Here is a 25,378-nt window from a genome sequence, read left to right as displayed (position 1 = left end):
TTATTTGCGACAACTTTATTTCGCGATTTACCGGGAATAAACTAGTTCGCGACGAATTAATTTTCGCGATCAAGCCTTTTTTGGAACTGTTTTTAATAGAAAAAAAGACTTTAAGGACCCGTTCGCAGCGAGGAATATTTGCAATGACCGAGGCTCTCTTGAACCTCGCAAAAATTTCTCGCACGTGAAAAAAAGTTGGTTTACAGTATATCAATGATCCATGTAAAATACACACAAAATTCCTTTCTGATCTCTATAGTCTTTAAACATATGAATATCATTCGTATCCCAACTCCATGAATTATCTGGGAAGGCTGGGTGATTGTGGCCATTTTCAGCATATATTCCTTTAGCAAATAGAAATATATTACACCTACCATCAGGAAGTTCAAACAGTTTGGGAGGCAGGTCTCCGAAGTAGTCGTGATGCAGGGCTTTGTGAGCGGAGATTCGCCTGGAAGGAATCATCTGAAGGAATTGCACTGCGATGCTCTCAGCATTGGGGATGAATGCCATTTTTGGAATAGCCTCAGTTAATGAGGATAACTTTGGGTATGTGACAAATTTTTCTGGTAGTAAAAAATCAAAATTTCAGAACATGACACATATTAAAATGTTCTTTTCTTACTTTGTAGAATTCATAACAAAGCAGTTTTATTTTCCTTGTAAGTGAACAAGTAAGTGCTAAAATCATCTAGAATTGACTTACTGATGTCATATTGAGGGTATTTAGACTTACTGATGTCATATTGAGGGTATTTAGACACTCCCTCCCAAGTGTTTTCTGTGGGGGTTCCCAGCACCTACAAAAAATAAATTCTTTCATAAATGCCTTAGTGATAAGCAAAGCTTGAGTTCATTGTAAATAAGGTTATCTTATCTGTACACAAAATAACTTACAACTAACAGTTATTCACAAATTAGAAAAACCGAGATATTGGATCCTCATTGACATTCATCTTTGCTGGCCAACAGTTTTCAGTCAATTCCACCCCCATATGGAAGCAGACTGGACCAAAAAATCTTGGCTACCAAAGAAATTGGCAAAGATGCTAACTACTTGTCATTTCTCATAAAAGTGTTGCATAGAGGAAAAGATTTGAGGGCCTTAAGATTACTACAAGACACCCTCATTTTGATAACAGACTACCATTTATTTTTTACTTAGAAATGGTTTATACTTGCACAGGAAAACCAATGTCTTTTATTTGATCTCTAACAAGTTTTTTTAATAGAACGATAAAAATGTCTATATTCTGATTATCCCTTCTATAAAGTAAAAAAGTGGATTTTCTAAAAAGTACACATTTACAATTAAAAATATTTACATCCACTTTATTACATGTGTTTTGTATTTTTTTCTGAAACAGCTGTAATATTAATTCGTTTTATTAACTCACCCTGAAAATTTTATCTAGTTGATCATATGCATCTTTCATTCCAGGAAATGTGGCACTGCCAGAGATCATTTCTGTGAAAATACAACCTACACCCCTGTAAAAAGAAAGAAGAAAAAACTAAATAACAATAAAATACAACCTACACCCCTGCAAAAAGAAGGAACAAGAGGCCCATGGGCCACATCGCTCACCTGAGAAGCTTTGACCATTCTGTTCTTTACCAGATTTCCCCCTTAATACATAATGCATCCCCATCCTACCCCACTGATCATAATTTAGACATTTGAAATCTACACTACCCCATGATCCTTCCATGTGCACATAAGTTTCAGCTTTTCTGGCCCAGTGGTTCTTGAGAAGAAGATTTTCAAAGATTTTTCCTATATATTTCTATGTAAAACTTTGATTCCCCATTGTGGCCCCGCCCTTCCCCCGGGGGTCATGATTTGAACAATTTAGAATCTACACTACCCTAGGATGCTTCCACATAAGTTTCAGCTTTTCTGGCCCTGTGGTTCTTGAGAAGAAGATTTTCAAAGATTTTTCCTATATATTTCTATGTAAAACTTTGATTCCCCATTGTGGCCCCGCCCTTCCCCCGGGGGTCATGATTTGAACAATTTAGAATCTACACTACCCTAGGATGCTTCCACATAAGTTTCAGCTTTTCTGGCCCAGTGGTTCTTGAGAAGAAGATTTTTTAATGACCCCACCCTATTTTTGTCTTTTCTTGATTATCTCCCCTTGTGAGGGGACTTGGCCCTTTATATTAACAATTTAAATTCCCCTTCACCCAAGGATGCTTTGTACCAAGTTTGGTCAAAATTGGCCCAGTGATTCTTGAGAAGAAGTCGAAAATGTGAAAAGTTTACAGACGGACAGACGGACAGACAGACGGACAGATAGACAGACAGACGGACGGACGGACGACGGACAAAATGTGATCAGAAAAGCTCACTTGAGCCTTCGGCTCAGGTGAGCTAAAAAACTAAATAACAAACAAAAATAAAAATACAAACTTCATACCTATATTTTAAAAATATCAATCATAATAGAATATATCTATACCCATGTCACAAAAATGTAATGTTACAGTTGAACTTTGGTACAATGTATCTCGAACACTGACATCTCGAATATCATGGATATGCTGAAGTGATTTGGAAGTCCCAACCACTTATTCTTTAAGTATTTTACCCTCTATAACTTGATTTATCAGATATCTAAGTTTTTTCTAGGTTCCACTGAGTTTGAGATAACAAGATTTGACTATACTTAACTGAAGTGAGGCTACATTTACCACATTACATGTACCAGAGATGACTTAGAGAGGGGAAGTTAAAGATACCACATGTTCAGAGAAAAGTGAAGTTTTATTTACCACATGTCTAGAGATGTGGAGTAGTTAGTGGAGCCCAGCAGGACATCAGGTGGGCGGTACCACAGAGTCACCACCTCATGGGAGTAGGTGTGGCTAGGAATCGATTTGGCTCGGGCTAAACCTAAGGCAGAGAGTGAAAAGATACAAATGTTAACATCACTGAAAAACACAGAAATATTGTGAAAACAGAGTTATACTTGCTAATTCAATTAGTTGAAAAGGAATAGAAAAAACTGGGCATTTTCAGAGATAAATTCAACTATATGTGATTGTTATATGTGTACATTTATGTTACAGACATATATTTACTAGTGTAAATACTACGGTAAATTAAGCATTATCTTACCAAAGTCTGCCAATTTCAGTTCACCTAACTCACTGATCAGCAGATTCTGGGGTTTCAAATCTCTGTAAAATATATAAAGAAAAATTCAGATGCAAAACTTACATTTTACATATTATATCACATAGCTTGGGGAGATGGGGGGGGGGGGGCAAAAAAAAGTATTTGCCTGAACGTGTCAGGAAAGCCTTACAGAGTATGATTAAGCATTCTAATAAGGGTATATAGTGATAAACTTTTCACTTGTGACATAATGAGAAATGTTAATATATCAAGAGTTGTCTTTCTTTGAATTAGATTTTTTTCCTTGATATCAGATGTGCTCATGAGATATTTTGGCACAATCAAATTCAATAAAAATTTTGAAACAAAATACAGAATGCTAAATACATGTATGTATAAATTCATGGAACACCACATTTATAGAAATGTAAAGATGAAACATTTAAGACAAAGACTTTGTCGTACAGTGACAAGAACCCTGACTCACCTGTGTAAAATTCTTCGCTGATGACAGTAGTTTAGGCCTCTGAGCAATTGGAATAAAAATAACTGCAACAAAAAAAGACATTTAGATCTGTACTTGGATGGAAGTGCCTTTCTTGTTCAAATTACAAATACTGAAGCTGAGATAATCTTTTATTGCCAACAATGTAAGACCCCTCCCCCCCTTGCCAATTTTTACATTTAAATAAATCATACATGTACCAGTCATAAAATATAAATCCATTAAGGTACAGATATTGCAGGGTACTTGAAATTGCAATAAGCAAACAAAATAAATGAACACATACCTTGATATTAAATGCATTTAAACCACCTGGGTGTTTTTCTAAATATTGACTAAGATCTGTATGCTGGAAAAGAGACAAAAATAAATCTGAGTAAACTTACAATTTACAAATAAATGAACAAAAAACACAGTGAATTAAGGTCTTCATATCTATATGCATATCATAACAGTTGGACAACATTTATTTTTAAAATCTTGTAATAGTATAAGAGCAGAATTTTTTTCCAGAAATTATTGATACAAGTCATGTAATTTTTTTTATTATTCTAAGCTGATGATGCCATGGATTTTGATAGGGCACAGATAAAATGATTTTATATATCTATGAATGTTCTCTAGTATACAACTATTCTCTCTTCTGTGATGGCTAGGATAATACTTTACATCATATGTTTCAACCAAGAATTCAACTTGCTGTACTAATGTTGCTAATAATATCATTTGCATTAAATCTACTTACTACAAATTCAAAAACAAAAGTCAGAGTTTCCTTGGTATGAATGATATCATGTAAGGTCACAATGTTGGCATGCTTTAACCCACGTAGGAGAGAGGCTGAAAGAAAAAAATTGAGAAATCAATGACTACAGTGGTAAAATGCGGGATATAATTTTTGATGTATCCTCTCAAACAGTTTGACAATATTTTGTTATCAGTGCTTAACACTTTATCAATAATGCACACCACTCAGGTGACGAGCACGTACAAATCTTCATTAGCTTTAACCACAAGAGTTTATTGATCTAAATTTATAATTTGATGAAAAGTGACAATGAGGATTAATTGATATATTAATGATAAATTTATCAAGGATAACTTTAAATTTAGTGTTTTACTTTTTGTTTTGATTAAAATTGTCGAGATAAATATTTAACAACAGGAAAAAATTATTAATTTCTGTTTTAAAAACAAGCAACCATAAATCAATTTCTAATACAAGTTATCTCCATAAAGATAATCCTTTGAGTTAAATATCTTTGTCAATATCAGGATTACTTGAAAAAGAATATTTCCTCCTAGTGAGGGTTTATGTACTTTTACTTGTGCAGCTCTGATTTGAGATAAAAAAAAATGTTTTACATAAGCTGTTTACAAATTTTATGACTGCACAATCTGCACAATCTTTCTCAAGTAACAACACAGGAACGGCATAATGTCGACTTAACATTAATGTTCATTAAAATTTGAATTCTACATAATTAACAAGAGCATACACTCCTACACATAAAAAATTCTTTTCCTATTTTTTATTTTGTTTAAAGGTCATGTACATAATTCATATAATTATTAAAACAAAGACAAAAATAATACAACATGCTAGATGATGAATTCAAATTTACCTTTCATAACATAAAATAATTTGATACCTACTTTATATACCTTCTCAAATAGAACTTATAAGAAAACACAAGATTTGAAACCTCCTTAAAGGGGCCTTATGGAACTCTACAAGATTTTATTTCTTCTCAGTGGAGCTCATTTAAACAACATACATATTCAATATGTGGTACCTTCTAATATGCACCTCATATAACAGTGCAATATTTGGTACCTTCTCATATGCACCTCATATAACTGTGCAATATATGATAACTTGTCATATGCACCTCATATAACTGTGCAATATTTGATACCTGTTCATATGCACCTCAAATAACTGCAATATTTGGTACCTTCTCATATGCACCTCATATAAATGTATATGTACCTCATATAACTGTGCAATATTTGGTACCTTCTCATATGCTCCTCATATAACTGTGCAACATTTGGTACCTTCTCATATTGCACCTCATATAACAGTACAATAATTTGTACCTTCTCGTATTGCACCTTATTATGAACAGTTCAATATTTAGTACCTTTTCGTATTGCACCTTATTATGAACAGTTCAATATTTAGTACCTTCTCGTATTGCAGTGAATGGAGCCCCCTCCTCCTGCTGTAGGCGGATTTCCTTCAATGCTATCACTTGATTGGTTAATCTGAAATTTAAAAGACTTTACTAGAAAAAAAACAACAATGATTTTAAAAAAAGAACCCTACATCATAACCTTTACTTAAAACAAGATTTCAGGATCCTCAAACACTGATATATGAAGAAAACAAAATATCACAATCTCAGATACTAATTATGTTTGTTCTACTTTGGTTTAGAATAATATACATACTTGAAAGAATCCCATTAGCCAAGAAACACTGCAATAGGTTTCTTATATCAAGAACAAATTAAGTTTCTGAATCAATAACTATTTGTATAGTGTTACTGTTGAGGACTCAGTCACAGAAATGAGTTTCCTCCACCATTTGTCAATTTATACCCTAACTTCCACTAAGTCAAAGATCATTATTCCTAGTAAGAAACTATGGCAACCACTTTACCTCTATTGCTTGCTAAATTCAAAGAAAATATTGTCTCGAAGATTGCAATTTCCTATGTGTAATATGACAATTACATGTGGTTTACAAAGGTAACAGTGGAATATTATATCAATTATGTTTCTATCATAGAGGTGTTATTTTCTTGTGAGAAGAGGAATAAAAATAGAAGTTCAAAGGAAGAAATAGATTGCATATGTGTTGACAATTTATTGATGCACTGCAAATTTAGAACATATCAGTTTTGTGAGATGTTTTTTATTCAATCAACCTAAAACTATGGGTATGTTTGATTGCTGAACTAATGTTCTACATAAAAATGGCCCTAGCTCATAGAGTCACAGAATGTGTGTGAGACCCAGGCTTAAAATGTTGTATACTGTACTTTGAAATAAAGTTTTTGGATCCATTAAATGACAGAATTTTTTAAACAGCAATTCAAATCTAAATAAAACTTAATGTTAAGTGCCTAAAATGTCTTATTATACAGTCCCTGAAACGTTCTACTTTCCCATTTTTCCGTTCGCTCACCGTTCGTTCACCGTTCGTTCAGCGTTCGTTCACCGTTCGTTCAGCGTGCGTTCACCGTTCGCTCTCCGTTCACAGTTTTGCGTTCACCGTTTACCGTGCGCTCGCGTTCACCATTCACAAAACGTTCACCGTTCGCTCTTCGTTCCGTTTACTCTGCGTTCACCGTTCACTTATTGTTCAGTCTTTATTGTCATTCGGAACTCCGAAGTGAAGGGACTTATCTTTTTTATGGTAAGGATTTACACGTTTTTTAATTAAATAACTAAGATATCGTGTTTGAAGAATAATTATTTCAATGCAAAAAGTATCTACGATATTTATATTTCTTTTATTTTAACTTAGCTGTTACTTTATTCGAAAAAATTCCCTGGAAAATACATGAAATACATTGAGAACCTGCATGTAAGTAGAACGATGCTTAAATATTAAATTTAAGTAAGGGCAATGTACAAATACTTCAAGCGCGGCATTTGAAATCGTTAATGGATGGATAATATTCCAAGTCTTTCACAAGACAAGAATATACAAAAAATTATTTCTAACACGTATTCAAAGAAAAAATGCACGAAAACATGCTAGAACTACATATAGGTCTGAGAATTATGGAAAATACTGCAGATATTCAGTAAATTAAATATTTGTAGAGCGAATGAAATTGATAGTGTGATTTTAAATTAAAGAAAACACCAACTGTTTAAAATGTTATACATGAGAATTTTTGTTCTACTTTACGTATATAAAGTGTATAATTAGAAAGGGAAAAAAACCTTCCTTCACTGTAACGAAATAATATGTTTGCCATTCAGAATGATTAAGAGCCCCCCCCCCCCCTGGTGCCTTTTCTCCCGATATCAAATTTTTACTTAGTATTTTCAGTATATATTAATTAATATTCAATGTGTATTGTAACACAAAAAAAAAATGATTCTTAAAACAAACATCAAAACAATCATTATATACATACATGTGCCGACAGTGGTATTTTGATTTGGCAGGGATTATGTTTCAAATTCAATTTCAAACTTCATACTTCCCAGTATATACATTTATTTCCATTATTTATTTATTTTTTCCGTAGAAAAGCGAAAATCAAGTATAGAAATGATGTCAAAAATGTTAAAACTTCTTTGAAATACTAAATGACTCTTTGACTTCGGCATGTTCGGTGAAGCGAGATTTCAACACCTTTGTGTCGAATTATTTTGATTGACAGGACAAGCACGTGCACTTCGAGTGAATTGTATGAACTTGACGAAGGAAAATAAAAGCCGACGCTTAAACCTTACTGTCTAATGGATTTGTTAATCTTTAAAAAAAAAATGATTACTTTGACTGTCTGGAATATTAGAAAAAAATGACATGATTTTTTTTCGATGCAACAGATATCTGAGAATCGAGAGGTCTTACATCTCTCTCTCTTTCTCTCTCTCTCTTGCTTTTACATTTGTCCTGTTAAATAAAATCTAAACAAATATATTAATTATTTAGTTCTGAAAATCTAATCTATTACAAATAATTTGAATGTCTGTCTCCATTATCTTTTCCAAGTATAATCACGGTCGGGAAATGTCTTCAGATATACATATACATGTAAATCTTTGCTAAAAAAAAAAATCATAAAAATAACAAATACATATATGATTTTATTGCATTAAAATTTTAAATACGGGTGTATTAATGCAATACGTCAACCGACCTTTGTAAATTAATAAAAAATCATTATTTTACACGGAATCGCCGTGGCATCGAAATATAAAGTATAATGTTTTTACAACTGTGGTACAATCATACAATGTAATAAATTCATTCTATAAGTAGTAGTTTTCTCTTCTGAAGACTGTGCACATTATTTTATTAGTTAAAAGAATTTATTTTTATCTTATTAGTAAATTAATTTTATCTTTTATACTACACGTGTTCGGTAACAATTACACATGTTTTACGGCAATAAAAATCGTGTTATGAAAATATTGAATTAAAACATCATATGTATGTGCAGAAAAAAATGTTCTAATTATTTATTCACTTATTTATTTATTGTTTATTTATATTTTAGCATCTAACAATAGAATACAACAGAATACTTTAAATGCAAGGGAAAAATCTGAGGCATTCCGAATAAATTGTTCATCTTGCGTTCACCGTTCACCGTTTGCGCTCCGTTCGCGTTCTGCGTTCACTCACCGTTCTCCGTTCACACATCGTTCACCAAGTTGCGTTCAGCGTTCATACATCGTTCACTCACCGTTCGCTCTGCGTTCGTTCACCGTTCGTTCACCGTTCGTTCAGCGTTCGCTCACCGTTCAGGTGGGAAAGTAGAACGTTTCAGGGACTGTACCTCATTATAAATATTCTAAACAACGCGTTATCTGAATGGTTCTAAGTTATCACGTGATCGGGCCGTAAAACTTCATATTTCCCGACCATCGGCACGCTTTTCATCATATTCCACCTCTTCGGAACACCTAGTGTATTTTCCCACGATATAGTTCTTGTTCGTTGAACAAAAACTCCCGAGAGAAGTAGACGTCACAATAGCCTGGTTTACGTCATAAAACTGATGATAATGTGTTGAACAATGTGTTTTACAAAAACTTTACATAAAAAATGAAAATGAATTTGAGAGAGGTGCCGAATTTAAAAGTTTATGTTTATTTCAAAGGTTTTGCTTGTTTCGGTATAATAAACAATTCATTGCATGAATGTTCGGGAAACATGAAGACTTATTCAGCCAAGAAATAACATATTCCCCTAGGGCAAAGCCCTCGGGGAATATGATTTTTCTTGGCTGAATAAGTCTTCATATTTCCCTCACTATCATGCAATAAATGTATATTATGTTACTATTGGATTTTTTTGAGGGAATATCAAGAAAATGCATGAGAAACGTGCATCATCTTAAAATGTGTGAAAAAGTGACATGCTCTGAATGGTCCAGAGTGTGTAAGGAAAATGTGTGTTAATTTGTCTGATGGTAATCTGTTAAAGTACTAATTAATATTAATAGAATTAGCAGGAAATATTTTTTAATAATGGCACAAACCGTTTTCAGGTGGTGTATATTCTAATTCAGTACTGCCAGGATACTTGGAAGATTACAATGTTATGTAATGAAAATATAAAATTCCTGTATGCATGACGTTATTATCAATTTTGCTGTGTGTCTTGTATATTCGAAGTATTCATGCTGATAACATTAGCAAAATATTGTGCATTGCTATGATTTTTACATCATGTACATATTAACTCATTATTTTCTTAATATAAAAATTAATATAAAATTGACCATACTTAATAGTATCCTCAATGTAAACCTTACAAGTGGAAAGCCACTGCTTTGTGAATTATGAACTTATGAATTTGGCTTTATGTTAGACTGGGTCATGCATATTGTACATACAAAAAATAAATGCTCATTACATTTGTGCTCATTATAATTTATGGAGCATTGCTCTAATTTTAATACATTTACTCAATCATGGTCTATGTTTAAATATTATGGCACATACTTAACAGTCTCATTAATTTTTACCAAAAATGGCATGTGTCCATGAACTTTTTAGATCGTTTTCATCTATATAATATACTGTTACATGTAATGATATAATCAATAACATTAAACAGCTGTATGATGCAAGTCTCTAGACGGGATAATTTTCCACATCTTGTTACAATCTAAAACATTTGTGATGGATCGAAGAAAATTTTAAATCAAATCTATAAATATCAAATTTTTTTAAATAATGGTTTATTGTTATTGGTTCTATCAATAGCTTTTGAAACATCCAAAAGTAAGCACTTATTTTTTGATAGTTTGTTATAGGTATATATTACAGTAAAATTTGATTAAAAAGAACACAGATATTGCAAATTCACAGATAAAGAGAAGTTATCTTGGATGCAGCTATATAAATTTAACAAATTCCTTATACGCAGATATAACTAATTACGGATATAGCGAAGTAATTTCATAGGTCCAAGTGACTTTGCTTTAACCGAGTTCTACTGTAGGTTATTGGGTAAGAAAATAAGACATATAACATTTAAATCTGTATTATTAACTTACGAACTAAATCCTTTGAATACTGTTGCATAAGATCCTTCCCCCAGCTGTTCTAGCTTCTGGTAGGAATCTGCTCTTCCAAAGGGAGAGTTACCCTGTTTAAAGAATGCCATACATTTGAATATCTCAACTTATCTTAATAATCTATTAAATAAATTCTAGTTAGCAATTCTTGATTTTTATAAAATGCAAATAAAATATCAAAGGAGTAAAAAATATACAGCTATTTAAAACTCTCTCATTTCTAACCTTTGAGCTTCAGTATGCAGATCTCAAATACCAAGGATACGTTGAAGTGAATTAGAAGTCCTAAACACTTATTCTTTCAGTATTTTACACTTGATATCTCTGATAATTGTCAGATGTTCTCTAATAAGTGAGATAACAAGGTTTTACTGTACTTGCACTTTTCAGTACATGTAGTACGTACCTTGATAGTACTTATCCAAAAACAGCTGAAATTTAGTCCAAGCCAACTAAGTAGGCCCTGTACTGATATCGTCTTCCTTTCATCTACCTATTTCACTCAAAACTCATAATCCTAACAGAACAAAACCTTCATTTTCATTACCAGGTATTCCATGAAGCTTCTAAAATTATCAAAGTTTCCCCAATAACTAGAGGTTTTCTTGGGTAAAAACTAGTTAAAACTTACCTCATAGCTAGAGCTTCTTCTAAGTGAGAACTTGTTCAAACTTACTACATAACTAGAGGTCCTCTTGGGTGAGAACTGATACAAACTTACCCCATAACTAGAGGTCCTCTTGAGTAAGACATGACACAAACTTACCCCATAATTAGAGGTCCTCTTGAGTAAGACATGATACAAACTTACCCATTAACTAGAGGTCCTCTTGAGTAAGACATGATACAAACTTACCCCATAACTAGAGGTCCTCTTGGGTGAGAACTGGTTCATGTATTTGTGGCCCTCGGATCGGGGCCGCTCGTGCTTGCTGTGTCCGTCTACTCCTGATTCAATCTCTAATCCATCGAGCATGTCCCCCGCGGAATGGTGTCGCTTTACTGGGGCATGCTTCTTGCCTACAAAAAAATTGATTTGCCATATTCACTAAGAACAATCCTTTGATTGAAGCCAGTACTTCTATAACAAAGATCTATTAGTAACTGGCCGGGGCTGCTGGGATATTCTTGTCAAAGGTTACAATTAAACCTCAGAAATGTCAATAAATGGACCCTACATAACCTAGTACATATATAACTCTCCCAGATCATTGATTTAGACTGTTGTGTATAATCTGTGTTACTTGACAGAGAAATCGTAGTTGTGGTTTTCCTATACATTTATACATAATATCTTGTCTGAGATGCCTTAGCGTTGTTGACAAAAGTGTTCCTTTGAACTTTGAATACATGTTTAGTAATCAATATATGAGCCGAACTTTAAATTCCTATCATTAAAAGTGCATTCTGAACAATTCTCGGACACAAGCCATGCACATTGTTAAATAGAGAATTAAGTTTTTGAAATAACACACCCTTCAATACAATAAGAGGTGCAGCTTAAGACACCTTCTTGTCACAACATCTTACGGATTTATAAGTAGCTTTACTTCAATACATTTTTATCTGTGGAAGCATTAATTTTTTTTTGTTAGATTGGCAGAGAAATGTCAGTTTCTGAAATACCCCATGAATCTACATGTATATAGCTGGTCAGGAATCTAGTTCAAAATGGTTCATAATAAATACTTGTACTGTAATTTTGATATAATTTACATTGATGTTGTCTGAAATAGAATTTTAAGTTAAATGACATTTTGAAAGCTACATTCACAATTGCTACAAAAAACAGAATTTATTGTTCCACACATTTTCTATTTTGTTCAAATACATGTAGTAATATAACCCTGAGTTGTTCAATTTTATGCTAAATTATCACACCATCATTTCATTAGGTAATTCTTGCAACCCCCTAAATATCCTATACACACACATTATGAGGAAAAATCAGACATAATTTAGAATAAAACCTTTTAAAATAGCCACAAAACCAGCAGTTTCTAAGAAGTAATGACTTGAGCCAATGTTAACTTCAGTTATGATTCTTTATTTGCGGAGTATGATGAATCAATGGCGACATTTAAGTGTGCATGCAGAAACAAGTCGAGGGAGATTTACGTGTGATCCCTTATTTCTCCTGCACCCTTTCTAACACCAGCCATCAATTATTCAATAATTTTCTCTCCTCTGGAGCCAGAAAATGAAAAATATATATATTCAGCACCAAAGCATGACAAAACCTGTAAGATATGCATACTACGTAACGAGAGTGAAAGTGTCAAAGTCTTAGAGATGCATGCCGTTCATTTTTGTATGATAAAAAGATTATGTATGAGCTGGAAATTAATAATTAGTAAAAAATACATTTAAGAAGAAAAATGGAAAATAAATGTAATTTACAAGAATTTATCTCATTCCTAGGGTATTATACTTAATTGAGCTTTACGAATCGATATCTTAAGAAATTATGGTCTGAATCAATTTCCATTAATTTACACTCAAAAAATTAAATATTCTCATACACTCGGCATGAAAATCTGATAAGTTTTATAATAATGAAATCCAGATGATAATTCCAGACAAATTGTGTTTCCACATTTTCACAGATGCATTTACTCTGCCCAGGAAACAATTTGCAAAAACTTCATAAATGCAATGATTCACTAAATTTACTATGCAACATCTGGAGTTTTGCTGAGTTGCAGTTATAACTTGTAAGAAAAGGAACAACGAAATGTACAGATTGTTTAACAGCTTATACAGTGCACAAAGGTACTATATAGTTAAAACAACTGTTGAAATTTGGTGTATATCTTTCAAAAGCACTAATGTCAAACTGAGTCTATGAGGTCCTAATTAAGTCCCAACGGCATAGTTAGAATTCTGAACCTTGGCTCTGATGACTTGATCCTTTAGACGTTTTAAAAAAAATTTTCATTTCTGCTGAGTTCAAGGCTTTAATTTTTTGTAATATGTACAAGTATAAAAAAAAAAAAGGGGGCATGAGGATCTTTAGATATTACGATTTTCTCTCTGACCTAGTCCATAAGGGATTTCCTTTACATTTGAATTAACTATGAATTACCAAAAATTATCTTGATCATAAGCTTAAATAAATTTGCATTTTTATTGCATTTTTTCAACTTTGCCATGTTAATGGTAAATTTTTGCATGGAAATTTCAAGCAAGACCGTCACTGAAAAGGTGGACAACTCTTGCTAGTCTGTAGTAAGACATTTGAGAATGGGACACAAATTCATATCAGTTATTGTAACAGAGCCACTTATATGTAATAATCCCTCTGATTTCACCCTCCTTAGAGCACTAAGCTTTCATCAATACCCCCACAGCATTGCTTTAAATACAGAGAGAGACTGGCTCTCTAATTATGTCGACTTAACCCCCCTCTGATCAGAGACCTGGGATCATAATTATCATACAGCCATAAAGGCCATACAACACAAATAAAGATGAAAAATTCATGTGATGGTGTTCACTGCCTATTACATAATAATCACTTCCCTGAAACTGCTGACTTTGTGGCAATACTGTCTCAACTATAATTAACTGAGTTACAAAGGGGCCTTCATATACATTGTGTGGGTTTCTTCAATATTGAATAAGCTTAAAATGCAATTATCTAAATGCCCAAAAACACTGAATAGGGAAAACATTTTTAAAGGAGAGGGCAGACAAGGGAATTGGGAGTTTCCTATGCATACTTATTTAAAATGAACTAGAAAAATTAACACTGCAGACACTAAAAATCTTCAAGTGCTCTTCATGTGTGGGCAATGACCTTACAAAGTTCCAATATGGGACCCCAGGGAGCAACATAAATTCTTATTTCATGAGAATGTAATAACATCCATTTAAGAAGTTACCTTAACATAATAAAAGCTAGCTAAGGATCCTTATAGACAGGTATATTAGTGAATCATCTAAGGCAGTCTCCAATTAAATCTTTTTTTACCATGCAGAGCTCTTCATTCTTTGCCAGCTAAATCCCTCATAATGAAGTCACAGTGAATCACCGACTATAACTTATTCTGTTGTACAATAGGACCAACTTAAGATGTCTTATAAATCAATGTCTCAAAGATATAAACTTTAGTGTCATTACATCACCTAGCTTTTATCTTTTTTTTTTTTGCTTGTGATAGATTTTGTAGATCAATATTACTTTCATACAAACAAACCAAAGTGAAACACTTTCAGTCTAATATGACCTTTTTTCTGTTCTAATTATTCTGAGAAACCAAAAATTACTCCCAACAGTCTTGGATCATAATTACTCAATATTAAGGAAACCAAAAACTGTAATACTGGAAGCTGTTGAATAATCTGAGTCAAAAGGCCTTCTAGCTTTGTTTGAAAATTTACGACCTTTTACTTGCATCAATATAAGGTCAATTAACGGAACATATTATGTCTACATACTTTTATCTTACTTAAAGAAAATGGAAAAAAAACCTTGCAAGCTAGTCTGTAATCTTTTCACTTTCAAAAATGCTGTTGTATTTCTAGAAAACTTAATATAATTGACCTACTGGAACTACGAGGAACCACCGCGGGCCGGCCTAGCGTGTGATACCCGTCAGGGTGTCTGTTGGCGGGGTGGGTGATGCTGTTAGGACCCATGTAGTCATCTTTGTAGCTGCACCTCTGGAGAGCTAGGTTTGGTGGGGATGTGGAATTCTCAAAGACAGAATAACCGTTTGTTCCTTGAAATCCTGGATCAGACTAATAAAAGATAAAAAAGAACAGAGAACAGCCATTAATTTCCTGTATAAAAGTGTTTTTTGCGCCTAATGTTGTGGGTTCAATTACATATATCACCGCCAATAAATAGACTGACAGATCCTTGAACCCAATGATCCATCATAGGAAGAAGGAGAGCTATGTATCCAATTGATTGAATTAAATGTATAGAATATCTGAAATGTTTCTGGTAGCCCATGATTTCTGTGACAGAATTTCAAAAGATATTGATGTATGAAGCCAGTGGAGTTCCTTAATTGGCAGCCACCATCCATCTTGCCAGTTAAAGCAAATTGTCTGAATAAACGGCTAACACTATGGTGAAAAAACATGTATTGCCAATTTGAAATAATGTGACGACTTCCATGATTTATGGCTGAGGATTTTTAACCCTAAAATTGCTGGAAACATTAATTTAAGCATGAAACCTTAACATACAGACAAATTAGTGCTAAAATATAATGGACATACAAGTACCCCTGTAATAAATGGGAAAATAATGATGCAATTATATCACTATCTCTGAATGGTATACTATTTGTCCATTTACAGAAGAAGAAAAATTCTCATACATGTATTCAACAATGCTAATTGAGCAGAAATACAATCAAAGATAAAGACTGTAACAATTCATCCTTCTTTTAAGTCTTGCTGGCAATCATACATCAATAAATTGTACAACTTCCTTATAGAAATCATGGTTTTCACATCCATGCATGTAAAATAAATAGGGCTGAAGAATAATATCAATATTTCAGCATATTGCAATTTGTTAACAAAAAATAATGTATTTATTGCAATGCAGTTTTCCAGTATCAATATATTGGGAAACTTCTTAATTAAAATATGAAATTAAATTATATCAGGAATTTTTATAATCATGATAATTGTGTCAAGCACTCTGCTTACAGATGGCGGTTAATAACTTTTTTTTCTTCAGGTTTTAATACATTTCATGAATTTCTTTACATTTTTAAAGAAAACTACTTAATTAAAAAGAACTTACAATTAAATATAACAAGAAACTTTAAGCAGCAACTTACCTCTTGATCACTTTCGTGTATTGTATCCTCTTTGGAAATAGCTGAAAAACAACAGAGAGGAAAAAAATCAGTGAAATCAACAGTGAATATTTTTTTTAGAGAGTTGTATTATAGTTTCCAGATGAGGAAGAACAAGTTCCAGCTCCCCTTTACACTCACGGCTCCCGATTCTGGCTCAGCCCTCTTGAGACTAGAGAAAGCCATTGGAAATGTCAGATTTGGCTGCTCTAAAAGTTACCTAGACAGCTGTCAGAGGGAAAAAATATCTCTTCTTCTTGAAGATTACTCAAGTTTTTTGAACAGTAAATGTATTGTTGGAGGTCATTAAAATTACAAGAGTGTAAATATAATTTGCTTTAAAATGATAAGCAAAGATGCTGATTAATTTAGAAACTCACAACTGTTGACAATATAGATAATTTTGAGATGTAAGAGCTAGCATAATTTGGTTGTTCCTTCATTCTAACATGTATAACACTTTAATGTTCACTAGCTTTCAAAAACATATACTTATTCTTTTAATCTTATATAATTTATAGCATATTTGCACTATGCATATTTGGTGCAAGTTACCCATGTTGTGAAAAACCCATGCTGTGTGAGATTAAAAGTGATTATAACTACAATATATTTGACTTGCGGTCTTTTTTGTAAAACATTTCTGTAAAACATAGCACAACTTTCATGTGTTCCATAATCTATACTTGACCTTTATTAAAGAAGGTATTTACACAAGATTAACTTTCATTAAGTAAATTTATTTAATAGATTAATCAATATAACTATTTAAAAAATCCACATCTGCTGTGTACAGTTGACAAGAGACTATCAGATTTATAAAAAAAATATATATAAAGCTCTTCTGCTCAAGAAGGTACATAACTGATCAATCAATATTGTGACTGTCCTTAATTAATTATGACCCTTCATAAAGTACAGGATGATGTCATATGCATACCTTAACCAGCCTGGGAAGTCAACTTTTTGACCTTGTAAATGTTGAAACCAAAAGAATGAAAACACTGAATCTAATGATCTGTGTAATTATACAATTCAGGCCCTGTTTTGCCATGTTTCTTTGCATATGTACTACATTAAAGTGAATGGAAAATATCACTTGATCCTTGAATTCATATAAAACAATTTCAGTCTAGACAGTTTTATAAAACTAACATGAAATTGCAGACAGGTATTGTATTATAAAAGTTCCAATAACTTAAATGTATAACCTCCACTCTCACAATTTTGCAAGCAGCTAACAATCCTTAAAAAATGTAAGCAATTCAAACCTTTCTGTTGCATATATGTACTGTGGCAACCAAATGTTACAAAAACATTTCTAAAAACAAAGCTCCCTGCAGCTGTCATAGATTTCTTGCTCAAGACATTTATTCTGTTCTAATTTACCAGTTAATGTATAGAGGCCCTCCCTTCTTCTCTGCTGTTCCTTTAATAAATTGTTGGTTCCAAACACAAAAATGGACTGGCAAGCAAAAGCTTAGAACATCAATAGTTTTTGAAATGTTGAAATAAGAAAATTTATGAAGACTTCTATCAGCTTCTAGGATGCAATATGCATTCCAGTGTGTGTAAACTCTGTCTAATATGTTTAATATTGTGAGTTTATGACTACAGTGTAGCAATTTATTCAACCTACAGAGAAAATTTATTTTTTATGTGAATAATTTTTATGCCCCCATAATTAATGGAGGATTCTGGGGCTTAAAGTTAAATAGTGCCCTGCATGTTTATCTGCCAGTCTGTCTGCAAAATCTTTAACCTTGCCCATATATTTGATTGGTTGGTCGAGGGGCTTTCATATTCCACAAGTACATTGTCCTTGCAATCTTTCTCTGGGTACCAAAATATTTTACCCCTTAGACCTTGACCTTGGAATTAGACATATACTTTTGCAAAATTTTACCAAACATTAATTTTGGCCTATATAACTTTTGAACAGTTGGTGCTAGGCCTTTCAGACTTCTCAAGTATATTTTCTGTGATTAGATCTTAAATTAACCTGCATGGGTTTAAATATTTTTTAACTATTGGTCTTGACTTTGAAGTTCGATCTACTTTTGAAATACTTTAACTTTAGCCATACCTTTTGAATGAAACATATGAAGATAAGGAAACAGCATTCAATATCGAAAGTCCACAAAAAATACAAAATAGGAGAACTCTGAGCAAACACTCGGACCTCCAACACATCAGAACTGGGATCAAGTGCCATGTGAATAATTTGTGCTGGCTTTTGTACTTCAGAGTGTTTTTACTTGTGACAAGGCCATCTATTGGATACCAACAATTTGACCCTTTGACCTTGATCATGAAAATTTACCTATTTTTGAAAAAAACTTTAACCTTTGCCATACCTTTTAAACAGTGGGTGCTGAGGGGATTTCACATTTCTCAAGTGTATTCTCTAAACCTTCCCTTGAGCACCATTGCTTTTTGACTCTTTGACCTTGACATTCGAGCTTGACCTACTTTTGGAAAACTAATCAGTTGGTCACAACTTTTGAACAGTTAACATTGGTGCTAAGGCTTCCTTATTTCACATGTCTTTTCCTTGTGAAACACTCTCTTTGGAAACCATTATTTTTTTTTTATCTCCTGACCATGATCTGGAAAGTCTGAACAATAACTTATGGCATGAGCTGCCATATGGATATGGAGACATCAGTGTTTCACAAACACATCTTGTTTTTAAAGATGATAAGGCCATTCTAAAAATATGTATCTTTTATGATTGCAAACACATAATTTTTTTTTAGGCCAAACAAAAAATAGCCCATTAAAATACATCTATTTACAAGAATAAGGGATTGAGTGTCATGAAGCCATTTAAATCAAAACTACAAAATATTTAGTTATTTAGCAATTGAATTTTGTTCTATAACTTTAAGAGCTATATTTTGACATATCTATTTTAACTACAGTTTTCAAGAGCCCTAGCTCTCATATATGTTACAAATATAATATGACACTAAGCAAAATCATAAAAATGTTAGGATAATAAAAATATATTTCTGCAGTAAGTTCATCATGCTTTAGGAATGAATTAACCAATTAAACCAGAGAACCATATTACTTGATATTTTTTCCCAAAAATGTGATTCCAATAAATATAAAATTGGCAAAAATGCAGAAAACAACTTGTTATAATAACATGCATGTGGAAGTTCAGTTTCTTGCTCAAGTGTCATGGCATTGAACAACTGACAGTCAAACTGGAAGATGCAAAAGCAAGGTTATATGCAAAACATCTATGAAGTGTTGCAACAATATGGCCAGTTACAGAAAAAAATCATTTCACTGCAGCAATGTATTTGATCAAAAGTACTTAACCTATAAGCATAGCAATCTTGGGTACAGCATGTAAAGAAAATGTCAGATCATATTGAGATATTTCTCTGTTGAGCATCTTGCAATATTGGTAATATTTTGCTATAAACATAATTTCAGAGATTTCACTATAAGTGTGAATGCGAAATGGCTTAGAGATAAAATTCTCCCTTAATTTGGATGTCTATGAAACCCGTGATATAGCAAACGACTTCCTTGTTTGAAAAACTATAAAGTGACGAGACATAATGTGCAGGGATTTTTGGCCTTGCATAAAAATCAATGCCCATCAGAATCTTAACTTGTCAGTCTGTATCTTATTTCACTGAATGATGGACTGCAACAAAAGACACTTTGAACATCAATATACCAACCAAGGTTCTCTGAAGGAGAATGGGCAACCAACTGCTTTCAGTATCTGTAATGAAAATTCCTTATCTGCTAAAGACATGCCACTCAAACTTATTTTCTTGACTGAATTGATGGTTGGAACCAAAAATAAGACAATTTACATGAAAAAGTTTTCTCTATAATGAGGTGATGAGTTGCCAACATTAGGAGGAAAAAAAATGAACCAATTTTTTCACTTTCAGGTCATTCAAAAACTTGTTCTATTTCAGTTCTTTATATATAATCAACCTTGTTTTCTTAGATTGGAAGTGAGGCTTAAGGAAATAAGGTTACGACTGATACATTCATTACTGAAACAAACAGTAATCACATTTTCATGGATTTCTAACCCCCTAGTCTTGTTTTGGACCAAAACTTCTGAAGATTTGTATTTGTATTGCTTCCTTCCAATTCTGTTCATTATTCATATGCAATGAATGTACTTGACCAAAATATGATAATGGTGGTTTCAACTATATACTGACTGTTATAGATGCCTTTAATTCCTTTACTTCTTAATTACATGTACTTTCTACACCAGCTGTTAAGAAATTATGAGTCTTTCCTTGAAACAAAACTGATCGATGTTTTTATTCACTTTTGATAAAATCAAAAACCATGCAAAGAAGAACTTCTTAACTTTTTCATTACATGGAAGTTTAGAAAATTTCTTATCTGCCAAATTATGACTGACTTAATCAATCAAGCAGATGATATTTTTATCCTTTTCTCCTCTGCCTGTATAATATAATGCAACCATTCCCAACAGCAATTTCACTTTATGTACAATTCCTCCTTTTTATGTGCAAGTGGTAGAAATTGGTCATTAATTTTACATGTCATTCTGACTAACATGTTCAATCTCAGCAGTTGCTGGCAAAAAACTACTCAGACACACATAAGAAAAATGGCTAACCGAACACTATTACTTCTGCTTATATGACACACATGTCTTGATTTTTTATTATGAGAAATCAAGCTTTGGTTATCAAACAAAAACAGCTGCTAACACAAGTTATACAAACATGTACTCTGACTTTTCTTATAAATCCCAATTTCAGTGGTTCTACAAGAACCATGTGTGTTTTTGGCACCCTGAACAATAAAAATATCATTCAGGTCATACGTACAGTCATGGAATTCCTTTTGCAATGAGGCAAAGTGTGTGTCACAATTTGCTGCAACTCATGTATTTATATATTAATTAATTGGTAACCACTGATTCTGTTAGCTAATTGCAATACGCCATGTCCAGTTCATGCAACTATTTTTTGGGCAATATGTGTATCTGAAATTTTCAACTGCAATTATACAATGACTTATTTTAAATTTTTCCTTAACAAGACATACAGAATTCCCTTTTCCAAGATAATGTACATATTTGACAAAAGCTTTGGATTCTATTATACACATCCAAATTAAACAAAACAAAAAACAAATAAGCAAACAAATAAAAAACAAAAAATATAAAATTCTTTCAGGTCTACAATTTTTTGGGTTACATGCATGTCTACATGTACATGTATATATACATGTTGAAATTGAAAAAAATATTTGTTTTGTTTTCTAGCTGGCATCATTCTATTAGCTCCAAGAAAATAATAGATGATCCAGAATTAATATGTTATATGTTTTTCTTGGAAATACTAACTAGACCTGCTTAGGAAACAGCTGAGAGGAACAAACATGCACCATGTACATGTCTACAGATAACCAGGTTACAGGCATGCTGTGTTTAGCATGTCTTACAGCATCATCATCACTCATTAAATGTTTATAATCAAATCAAAAGTTCTTCCTTGACTTTGAACTATCAACTTGTCGAACTGAAATCTGAAGGTACACGTGTATTTGATTTCTATCCACTTTGAGTTACTCTAAATCATATACCGGTCTATCAAGAATCAAATAATATCTGAAATATTTCACTTCAATATTTGAATTATTTCAAATGCTTAGCAAATTATTCCTAATGCTAAGACTTTTACAACATGCTTGAAACTGCAACTACTCTTGCTGGGATGAAAACCATTTGGAAGCTCTTTATTTCTAAAACATGCAGTCTAGCTCCCTCAAAGTTTTAAGTGTCAGACTCAAGTGCCTTATATAATCTTCATGTGCATGTTCTTGTAGTAATGAATTATGATTTACAAGCCGTTTCATTTCCTAAACAGTTTAAAGATAAAATTGACTACTACTTAAAGCCCGAACTTTCTTCATTAATTTACATGGATTCAACTTTAAAACGTCAATATAAATGGACCACTGAATGCCATTAAAACAGCTGCAGCATCCAATTTTTTACGTCAATTTATAATTTACGTTTAGTAGAAGTAAACAAGATATTTTGGCAGCTGAATTTAATGGTAGATATAAATGTTTAGTGGTTCATATGAATGTTTATCAACAGCAGAAGGCATTAAGTGAAACAACTAGTGTACATATGAAACTCTCGATGTTTTCATTTCTCTAAGATTCAGTTTAACTTACTATCTAGTATGAAAGTCATGATAAAATACTCTAAATCCTCAAATTTTCAGGACACCTTTTTTTAGGGAATTACTAGTAAATAAGATATTTGGTAATTAAGTGAAACAAATGCAAGTACTGTAATTGAGGTACAAAACAAGTACATGTACTTGGTGTAAGAAATTTCAAAGCTATTTCAGATGGGACATTTTGACTGTTTCATTTACTGTATATGGGGTATGCATAAATCTAAACTAAAGGGTAGCCATTTTAATTGCTTTTTCTCTACTTTAATCCCCTAAGACTTACAACTTCAAATGCTCTCAAATGTATTTTGCCATTAGCAGATTAGATGCTTTATGAAAATGAATGTGGACAAATTCCTTTGTAGTAAATGACAACTGTGCACTTACATAGTCGACCAAAGCTGGCAGAAATTCTCCTCTTTAACTTCTTCAGCTTACTAATTTGTCGTTTCTCCTTTCCTGAAAAAGAAAGATTCAGAATCTTAAGTTTTATTCACTCAGAGTATTTTTAAGATAGTTAGAAGGAAAGCTTAAAATCACATCTCAGTAAAAATGGCAGCCAAAAGCTATGCAAGCATAACATGCAGAAAATATGCATGCAAACTTCTATAATAGCAAGAAATATTGATTGCCAAATATAACATTTTTAATACAAAGTGTCATAACAATAACTTATTTATGCAGTACATACAGAAACGTTAGGTAGCGACTTCATCAGTGTATACTACAATGTACAAGATGCATTTCTCAGTCATACAGTGATAAATGGTCCAGAACAACTAACCTTTTTCAATGAATTTCCCTGAATCAGAATATAATTATGTATTTTTTTTCAGTCTGAGGAATCAATTTGGGAAAAATAATTGTTGCTGTTTATTAAAAAATTAAAAAAATATAACCTAGCTGAAAGATCATATTTATTACCAGAATGCTAGCTGAAGTTCTTTCCTGTATCCTATAAGACATAAAGAACTATACAGACATATAGTTGCTATATACTAATTTTATTATCTGTGGTATACAACACCTTCTAAACAGTGAGAGATTTATGGTAGATCACACATCTATGATATATTGTACAGACATCCATAGCCATTAGGCTTTTACACTCTTTTATAGTTGTAAATGTACTTTTGCCTTGCCATATTCACTTGAAAAGAATATTGATTTTATCAGAAGATAAACTGTCATAAATTTCTATTAAGAACAACTGGTGGATGAAATAGTCTGTGAAAGCCTGGACTGCGTGTCACTGGTCTGCAATACTGAGTGATCTGTACAGTATAATTCATTATCAACGGGTCAAATTTGACATCTAAGCTTTTTGAATGAGTGCTTCAGCATAATAAGGTTTTTTTTATCATTTAGGTCTCTGAGGAAATTTTCCTGTTGATAAAACCTTCTCTGATCCCTCTTTCAATACAAGTTTATTACCTAATTGGCTTTCTTTATATATTCATTCAGCACAATTCTGCAGACATGTACATAGTACTGGTAAATACATTTGTTCAAATATGTACAGAAAACAACCAGAGGTACATCATGTACATTTTCCTAAGTAAACCTAAGTATGAATAGCAAAAATTGAGAAATGCAGATGTGACAGCTCCTGCTAGCCTCTAAATATGCATCACTAAACATTTTTCAAGCTCCTATATGCTCTACTCAATAAAATATGCAAAGGCGGATTACTGATACATGTCATTGTGCGAGGCCATGCATATTTATAAATAATGTGGATACATGTATTTATAAGTACATGTACTGCTAGCAGAAAGGTAGACTTCTAGTCTTAATCTAACTCAAGTACCAATAAACTCAATGAAATTTCTCTGACTTTAATTACTCTAAGACTTATAATATGAGTCTCTGACCCTGATGCAAATATTATACAGTACACGTCATGTACTGTATGACATTTATTTAGGTGTGATGCAAATATATAAATACATCTAGCATGTCAACAACACTCCTAACCTATAGATAGTCCAAATCATTGATAAATTTGTAATATATAATTTATAACATAACTGTACACATCTGATAGGGTCACCATAGTCACTAACACAATTGAGTGAGCATTATTGCTCCAATGGAAATGTATTCTGTGCAGTCTGAGTTGTGCATAGGGTCTTCTCTAACTAAACATATGTTCAAGCATGGACAGAAATTAATCTATACTGACATAAATATGTACAGTTTACATGCGATTTTGAGCTAAGGTCATGCATTCTAAGATGTCTGCAATCCAACACATACAAATTTTTCTCACATCATTTTTCATTTTCACATTTTTTTCTATTTTTTTAAAAAACAAATTAATAAATACTGATTACAGGAGATTAACTTCATCAAATTCAAGGCGAATAAAAAGAGGTTGATTTGACTGTATTTCAAATATTACAACTGACATACCAAAGTGAGGA

At 32.5% G+C, this 25,378-nt stretch overlaps 1 protein-coding gene across 1 annotated transcript; it reads right to left on the bottom strand.

The window, feature by feature from the left end:
* Nucleotides 1–293: 293 nt before the first annotated feature.
* Nucleotides 294–23,442, bottom strand: LOC134268102 (cyclin-dependent kinase 14-like; the record flags this gene model as incomplete). The annotated part of the gene is made up of 14 exons (XM_062750304.1): nt 294–569; nt 740–803; nt 1,401–1,494; nt 2,782–2,902; nt 3,128–3,189; nt 3,615–3,676; nt 3,919–3,981; nt 4,378–4,472; nt 5,824–5,903; nt 10,895–10,986; nt 11,772–11,935; nt 15,466–15,658; nt 16,720–16,760; nt 23,340–23,442. Coding segments are annotated over 14 exons (1,510 nt in total), but the record flags the coding sequence as incomplete, so codon positions are not given.
* Nucleotides 23,443–25,378: the final 1,936 nt, after the last annotated feature.

Source organism: Saccostrea cucullata, unplaced genomic scaffold, assembly GCF_032062105.1.
Source record: "Saccostrea cucullata isolate Sc308-1 unplaced genomic scaffold, CSIRO_AGI_Scuc_v1 ctg9346, whole genome shotgun sequence".
NCBI classification, from domain to species: Eukaryota; Metazoa; Mollusca; class Bivalvia; order Ostreida; family Ostreidae; genus Saccostrea; species Saccostrea cuccullata.
Note: the sequence above shows the minus strand (reverse complement) of the source record. Positions and strands in the feature narration are given on the sequence as shown.